At 36.3% G+C, this 8,927-nt stretch overlaps 1 protein-coding gene across 1 annotated transcript; it reads left to right on the forward strand.

Moving 5' to 3' along the window:
- The first annotated feature begins 3,272 nt into the window (after window positions 1-3,272).
- LOC107627700 (formin-like protein 6) lies at window positions 3,273-8,060 on the forward strand. Its single transcript, XM_088501299.1, has 4 exons — window positions 3,273-4,989; window positions 5,108-5,310; window positions 6,755-6,996; window positions 7,077-8,060. Exons 1-4 carry the CDS (start codon window positions 3,524-3,526, stop codon window positions 7,872-7,874), a joined length of 2,709 nt encoding a protein of 902 aa, XP_088357425.1. The 5' UTR covers window positions 3,273-3,523; the 3' UTR covers window positions 7,875-8,060.
- The last annotated feature ends 867 nt before the right edge of the window (window positions 8,061-8,927 follow it).

The following is an 8,927-nucleotide window of genomic DNA, read 5'->3' on the forward strand; positions in this document are numbered from 1 at the left end:
TTATTCTTTTGTTTGGTGTCAGGTTGGTTGGATTGTAGCAGCAGAGCAGAGATCAGCATGAGGCCAGGATCCTGCGATGGCGGGTATCGATCGACCAATTACGATTCGATGAGGTTAGTACAACGTTTACGACAATGACGTTTTCATTTTAGTCATTTATGTTGCCTTATTTTTGTCATCCTGACTATTAGCTCTGTTATGGGTCTTTCAGTTTGTATGGAGATCGTACGATGACCCTGCTCTGCAAGCTCTGTGCCCTCCTTGGTTCTTCGAGGAGGAGGAGTGGGGGACATGGATGTCAGTCGTCCCCCTCATCTGCTTCAATATTGTACAGTTTCACCAGGTTGACTGGGTGAATAGGCAGTTCAATGGAGAGCAGCAGGTCCCTGGCCCTCCAGTGAACCTTGACAGGTATATGTGATGTCTTATTTATCTTTGTTACCTGAGTTTAGATTTCAGTTGTGTTAAAATCATCACATGTGTATCAGTCAACCACATCAGATTAAATTCTTCTTGTTTTTTCTGATAGGTTCCTCACGTCCAGTGGGCGAGGTGAGGATGTGTGGTGGCCTGATCAACATTCTGATTGGTACGAAGGCTGGCGTAAGCGTTTTGATCAACATGGCGCGCCGCAGTCTCAGCGGGCGTCTCCGGTACAAACTCTTCCTCCTCACCCTCTTCAGAAGAATCACTATCGGCACTATCCGCCACGTATTCTTCGTCTGACTCTTCGTCACCCTCCTCCACCTCTTCCACTGGAATGACGACATAAATGGGTGGTAGTGCGAGAGGTCGGTCGTCTTGTACATAGGTCGAGTGTACAAAACCAACACGACCAACATCTCTAACCTCGGCAGAAAGCTCCATCACTTGTTCCACCATGATTCTCTCATGGATGTCGAACATGAGCCACACATGCTCTCCTCTAGAAGCCAAAATAGTCGAAACCGGAAAACTTCATTACCCATGGGTGCCAGCAACCTATACCCCACCCTTCCGACGTCCCTTGCAAATGTTCTACCGAAGTTGCTCAATATCAAATTCTTCAATTCCGACAACGTACTTACACGCTGAGTCCGCAACAGTATCAGATTGTCACACTCAAATATCATCCTGTTGTCGCCATTTCTCATATGACAATTGGGGTAAACACACACAACTATGTACACGCTGTTCCTGGCCATTGTTGCCTTGTTTTTGTGAGAAAAACGGGACAGAAAAAAATATAAAATCTGTGTGGAGAATGCCAAGGGTTACACATCTTTTTTATAGCTGCTGAAAATTTGTCCTATCGTATCTCGTTTACAGTGTAAACGAGATATATACAGAATTATCTCGTTTACAGTATAAACGAGATAAGAGAAAAATATTTATTTTGATAATAATTTTTTAAAATATTTATTTTAATAATTATTATAATTAATTTATTTATTAAAATAAAAAATCCCAACTTAGAAATAATGTTCGTATTTCTTTATTTTATTTTATATAGAGAATACATGAGCTTTTTGAAGCGGGAAGTGCCAAACAACCACGGAACAGAATGTTGGAAAAGATAAAGCCGCAAAGTGGCTTATAATAACCATTGGACAGAGGACATTAATGGCATCTAAAAGATAGAGTTTGTGCTTTACCCTCGAATTCTCGATACCAACAAAAGAAAACATCATATACGTATACAACATAATAAATATATACAGAACATGAACTTATCAGCTTTAATATAAAAAATGCTAGCAGTCTAGCTATATGTGATATATTTCATGTAGGGACGGATCCAAAAATATTATTTTAGAGAGGCCAATAATATATATAATATTAAAAAATTATATAATGTAAAATGTATTACAAAAATATATCGATAGAGAATATATTTTAAAGTATAAAAAATATGTATGTACTTTTTATTAACGAAATGGTTGATTTTTCGTATCATAAATTTATCGATAATAGAATATGTGTCAAATTTTACAGCAATTTTTTTTTCAATATAATTAAAAGACAATTAGTAAGAAATTAACCTTTCATTTTGTTTATGAGTTATTCTTTACAATATTCATCGCTGAAAAAGATCTCTCAGTTGTAATAGTTGAAACAGAAAGAATTAATACCAAATGAATCAAAAAGGACGCTCACAAGAAGAAAAAAAAAATCTACTTTATGGAATTTAAAAAATTTTATTTAATTAAAAAATATTAGTAATAATATCTTTTCAAATTTTTTTAATATTGTTACTTACATTTTTAGCTATTAGAAATCATTAATATTTAGGTTAGGCTGGACTTTTATTTATATTAGACTAAATACTAAATAAATTTTTAAAAAAATTAAATCATACTTAATAAATTATTACTATTAATCTTTTTTTAAAAAAGTTGGGGGGAGGCGAAGCCTCCACTCGCCCTGTATGTCCGTCCCTGATCTCATGTGGTTATGTTTATTGAGATAATAATTTAAATTTATTTTATTTTATTTTATTTAATATTTATAATTTAATATATATAATATTTATAATTATATATTTATTATAATTTTAATATTATTCAATTTATTTCAATAATCATAAAAGAGTGTAAAATAAAATAAATTATGATTAAAAATATAAACTAAACTATTCGTTAAATATTTTTGTATTTCATGGCGAAGGACAATTTATCCATTTAATTTTATTTATTATTAAATTAAATGTCAATAAAACACACACATCTTAAATTAGGTTCATAAATTCTATTTTAGATTACGAAAATATTTAATAACTAAAAAATCAACAAAAAATAATTATAACTTATTTATTTAATATTTATTAATTATAATAATAATTAATAAATATTAAATAAAATAAATTCGGGCTATTTTTTTGGTCCTCTCAATATAATGATTTTGTTTATATTTGGATTTAGGAGTATTTAACATCCGATCTAGTAACTACCTTTCTACTAACTTATGTAGAGATATTTATAAAACAACAATAATATATTAAAATCTCAGGGTCATCATCATCATTGGACAATCTTCCTCAGTTACCCTTAAACAAATATGAAAAAGAAATAGCCAAAAATCTCTGCCACGTCTCATTATCATCACTCACAATTCACTCTATCATCCATCTATTATTATTCTCATTATTGCACATTGCCCCACACTAAATTAAAACATGCAATTTAAAACATGGTAATTGAAATCTAAGAATGTCACTAAAACGACGTGTAAACTAAAGGTAGAAAAAATCAAATAAAATTATATAAAAGAAAGAGTATAAAAAACTAAGACAATGACGATGACGAAAGCCGGATTCAGTATAGCACCCAGATCTTACAACAAGACCCAAAGAAGTTGCTCCCTCTTTTCTTTACTTGGCTTTCTTAGGTAGTTTTTCATTTTAGTATCTCTATCTTTATTTTCAGTGTTTCGTGTATGGCGCTAAGGAAGAATTTGAGAGAACAAAAGCTAGTTATGTATTGGGCAAAACAAAAGTGAAAAACAAAGAGATTAGAGCAGAAAAAAGAAGAAATTCACAAACACCATGAAAACTCATAATTGGAGCTGCTTCTTTATTATCTTATCAATAGAGTTTTGGACCATCCTCTTCTTCGCCTTTCCCTCCGCAAAAGCCCTCAAGGCATTTCAATTATGTAATAATGCTTCAAAATCCAACTCAAGAAGAATTCTACACCAGCCGCTTTTTCCGGCAGCATCAGCTCCGGCGTTACCTCCGCCTTCGCCGTCACTGGACACTCCTTCCCCTCCGGAAATTCCTTTCTTCAACGAGAATCCACCAGGTCCACCGCAGGCGGACCTGAACCAGCAGCCGGCAGCGGTGGACACCACCAACGGCCGAATTGCAAACCCGACGGCAACGCAGCCGGCGAAGCCGGTTAAGACAGTGGCGATTGTGGTATCTGTCGCGTTCGTTACGTTTGCAATGCTGTTTGTGCTGGCGTTCTTCTTGTATAAGCAAACGGCGAAGCAGCAGCCGGCGGAGACGACGCAGAAGCTGGTGGCCGTAGGGTCACGAAACGAGTTGCCACCACCGGCGGCGGCGGCGCCACCGTCTAGTTTGTACTACATTGGGACGGTGGATCCAAGCAGAGCGTCGGTGAGCGAACCGAGTGAAGAAGCCACTTCGAGTGAAATGAACCGTTCTTCATATCGAAAACTGAATTCGATGAAGGTTTCAGAAAGGTACCGTCCCAGCCCCGAGCTTCAGCCATTGCCGCCGCTAAGCAAAACCGTCGCCGACGGCAGCCATCCGCCACCGGCTGCCTCCTCGTCATCTTCGTCCGATGACGAAGTGGATAGCCGAGACACGGCGTTTCACTCGCCACAGGCCTCATCTCTCAGCCTCGATGACGGTTACCACACGCCGGTTTCGCGCCATAGTTATCTCTCCAACGGTAGCGGTACTGCGGCGGCACCGCCAGTTCCTTTCTCGAAGAGAACTTCTCCGAAGTCTCGGATTTCAGCTTCGTCGGATACCAGAATCGCCATGATGCCACCAATTAAGCATGCTCCGCCACGGTCACCATCCCCGACACAGCAAGAATCTACCTCCGGTCCTTCCAGACGGCCGACATTCTCGGCACCTCCTCCAGCACCAAATTTAACTCATATTCATTCAAATATGTCCAAGAATTCAATCAATCCTCCGCCACCGCCACCACCTCCTCCTCCGCCAATGCGAGCAGCGCCCCGGAAGGTTCAGTCTCCAGCAATAAATTTGACCTCGTCATCGACGTCGTCCTCCCTCCCTGCTTCAAGAATTCAGCAGGAGTCTTGGTCTCGGAGCCAAGTTGCAGCATCCGCTGCAAAGAGCATTGCAAAGGCTTCAGAGGAGTTAAACAAGATGAAGAGCGTGGCATCATCTGAGAAGTTGGACGGTGATGACGTGGAAGGAGGAAGACCCAAGCTGAAGGCTCTGCATTGGGATAAAGTGCGTGCTACATCTGAGCGTGCCACTGTGTGGGACCAGTTAAAGTCAAGTTCGTTTCAGTAAGTGAAACTATAAGCAGTGCTTTACTGCTTCCAGTTAATAAATCATAACAGTATTATTCCTTTCTTCTTCTTCTAATAAAAGTCTGTTTTTGTTTTGTTTAATTTTCCTTGCTAGATTAAATGAGGGCATGATGGAATCTCTCTTTGGCTGCGGTGCCACCAGTTCTACACCTAAAGAAACGGTTACAAGGAAATCAGTTATTCCGCCCGTTGAACAGGAGAACAGAGTGTTAGATCCCAAGAAGTCCCAAAACATTGCTATAATGCTCAGGGCACTCAATGTTACTAGAGATGAGGTCTCCGAAGCTCTCTTGGACGGTAATTTTCACTTCTTATTTGTTCTCACTTTTTTTTATCATTATTATATTTGTTCTCACTTGCTTTTCCTTTTTTGGATACTAGTTAATCTTACCACATAGTAATAATATTTTTTAAATTTTTTTTATTAAAACAAGAATACATCAATAAAAGTACACTTAAAAAGTTTAAGTTAGTAAAAATTTGATATTTACGAATCTTTGATATATATTTTTATTTAAAAAAAAATCTTTGGATATACTTAGATATTTATAAATCTTAATATGTATTTTAAGACATCATGATTTTTTTTTATGTATTTTTATCTTTTTACTCATAAAACAATGTTAGTTACTAGTTAGCGATTACCAACGATGATGGTTGAGTTCACTGAGTATAGATAGCTGAAGGAGTTAAATCGTTAATTAATTTATATTTGAGTAAACTAAAATAAATTCGGATAAACTCCATAAACTTGAAGCAATTCGCGGATAAACTCACGTAACTCATGCTTGTTAATCTCATCACGTAGGAGATTACTTTATCCAATTTTGTTATGTTAGTAGTTGGTGATTCCTAATGATTGTGTTTATGGGAGAAAAGTAGTTGGCCTTGTTTTCTTGTTTATGACAGTGTTGATTCACGGGTTCATATGCACACACTACAAATGATTATACCTTGTTCTTCGGCGTGTAATTGAGGCAAAGCTGTTTAGGCAAATCAAATTGAACATTGTCAATTATTTATGAACAGAATGCATATATAGCTTAAGAACTTAACAAGAATCGTCATAATTACATCCGTAATTAAGTATGAAAGAACATCATCATGACTCATGAAAAGTTAGTTGGAATTTGCGAATATTAAAATGATATGATCAACTTAATCATTCTCCACACCCTTTGATTCCTTCGTTTCTGAATATTGACTTTCAAGCTGCCTCTAAAAGTGCAGTGCGCCCTTGTTTTGAACATAGATAAATGATTTCTAATTTATTGGTGAAACATTCTTTCATATTCCATGAAGTAAACTTTTTGTATTCTGAAAAAAGAACTTAATAATTAATTCTTGTAAAGTAAAAAGGTAAAAAAAAAAAAAAAGAAAAAAAGAAATAAATAATAAATAAGTATGATAAAGAAGAAAATAATTTATATCATGTAATTTCTGTTCTCCAGGTATCAACTTTTGATAGTAGATGTCATGACACCAAGAATTTCAATATAATGTATGATTACCGTATACTACTACATTTTAGCCATCATATTAAACTTTTTGAGGTTCCAGTTTAAATTACTCTACTAAATAAGTAATAAATGCATAACGTTGTGAATATCTCAAGTCTTGCTTGAACTTTTTTCTATTATTTTTCACCTTGAGTCATTTGCTTATCCACAAGACCACAACCACTCAACAAAGCACTTTGCAAACGTAATGGTTGGATTTTATTATTATTGGTATGATACAGGGAATCCTGAAGGTTTGGGTGCTGAGCTATTGGAAACTCTTGTAAAGATGGCACCAACTAAAGAGGAAGAAATAAAACTCAAAAGCTATGATGCTGGTGTTTCAAAACTAGGCTCTGCAGAGAGATTCCTTAAAACTGTCCTTGACATACCATTAGCCTTCAAAAGAGTGGAAGCCATGTTGTACAGAGCGAATTTTGACACAGAAGTTAACTACCTTAGGAAATCCTTTCAAACCCTCGAGGTATCTATGACTTATATGCTTTATATTATTATCTTTAATGTCTTCTTTCAGTAACATTTTGTTTTGTTGGCATTTTTCAGACAGCGAGTGAGGAATTGAAGAACAGCCGGTTGTTCCTCAAACTCCTTGAAGCTGTTCTTAGGACAGGGAACAGAATGAATGTTGGAACCTACCGTGGCGATGCCAAGGCGTTCAAGCTAGACACACTCCTAAAACTTGTAGATATAAAGGGAACAGATGGAAAGACCACATTGCTTCACTTTGTTGTCCAAGAAATCATTAGAACGGAAGGTTCAAGTGGCGAATCGTCCAGCAAAAATGCACAGGCAGAAATGAATTCTCAATTTAATGATGATGAGTTCAGAAAGAAAGGATTGCAGGTTGTGGCTGGACTGAGTAGAGACCTTGGAAACGTGAAAAATGCTGCAGGAATGGACTCCGAAGTCTTAAGTAGTTATGTCTCTAAGCTCGAATCGGGTCTTGATAAAGTGAGATTGGTTCTGCAGCATGAAAAGCCGGGTATGCAGGGGAATTTCTTCAACTCAATGAAGCTATTCCTGAAAGTTGCCGAAGCGAAAATCGTTACGATTAAGTCTGATGAGAGAAAGGCTTTGTTCCTTGTGAAAGAAGTAACAGAGTACTTTCATGGGAATATGGCAAAGGAAGAAGCGCATCCTTTTAGAATTTTCATGATTGTGAGAGACTTTCTCAATATTTTGGATCAGGTCTGCAAAGAAGTGGGGAAGATGCAGGACAAAACTGTGATTAGCTCCGCGAGATCCTTCAGGATAGCCGCGAGCGCGTCGTTACCAGTTCTCAACAGGTACCATGCAAGGCAAGATACAACCAGTTCAGATGAAGAGAGCTCATCTCCCTAGTGTTCGTGATTTGTGAATATGAAAGAAAAATAGTGAAAATGAATGTTTTAGCAAATTTATGTGTTCATTGCTAGAATTTCACCAATAGTTCCATCATAGGTATAAAGTTCATAATGAAAATCTCGTTTCACATGCCGTTTTTAATATAGGTTTTATAAGATGAGAATCCCACGCATTTTCATATGATAGACTTTTCTTTTTAAATATATATTTTATATGTATTTTTTTTGGATCAATTCTAATAATAAATATCAGTTTTGCAGTAATTCCTTTCTGTTGGGAGAAAAAAGCAAGTTAAAATTGGTGTTGCAATGACCAAGAAATTGTTAACACTTACCAAAGTGTTCCTTTGGTAAAGTAGTTATTTTTATTAACGTGACGTTACGTAATTAAATGCACATGTAAAACTACTTTTAATTCAACTTGGCAACTTCCCACTAACACATTTACATGCACAAACTTTACAATTAGAAAGTGGTGTTAGTTCTATATCAAAAGCGATTTATTTCCACACAAGAAAATGGTTATCACTTCCCAAAGCATGGTGCTGCCTCAGTGACCCTTGTTCTCAAGATCTTCTCACCCAATATTTTCCATTTAATATTGTCTTTCTTTCTCTGTTTTGAGTTTGATATATGCTGTTTGAACTTCCTGAAATGACAGGCATTGTTACATTTCAAGTGAGTAATTGAGTTCCATTAAGTAGGATCTCATTTTAGACTGCAGTTACATAATCAGAGAATTGACCTTTGGACACACACAATGTGATCCATATCAGAGGTCAGAATTCAAATAGGTGCATATGTATAACTAGGATCCCACTATGGTACAGAACAAAATTTATAGAAAGAGAATACAGATTTTTTTTTTCGGTGGTTGCAGTTGTGACATGTTTTGTTCTTCAAAACGTTGGCCATAACGCGCGCTCTCTCTACTAGTAATTAAGCATTATTATTTTGAATTCGTAACCCTGGTCACGTTAATGTTATTAGTAAGAAATAAGTCAAATAACAATTTTCTAACGTGGTTTGTTCTAGTAAGTTGGTACTATGA

This window comes from Arachis ipaensis, chromosome B1, assembly GCF_059453495.1.
Source record: "Arachis ipaensis isolate K30076 ecotype BB chromosome B1, ASM5945349v1, whole genome shotgun sequence".
Classification (NCBI taxonomy): domain Eukaryota; kingdom Viridiplantae; phylum Streptophyta; class Magnoliopsida; order Fabales; family Fabaceae; genus Arachis; species Arachis ipaensis.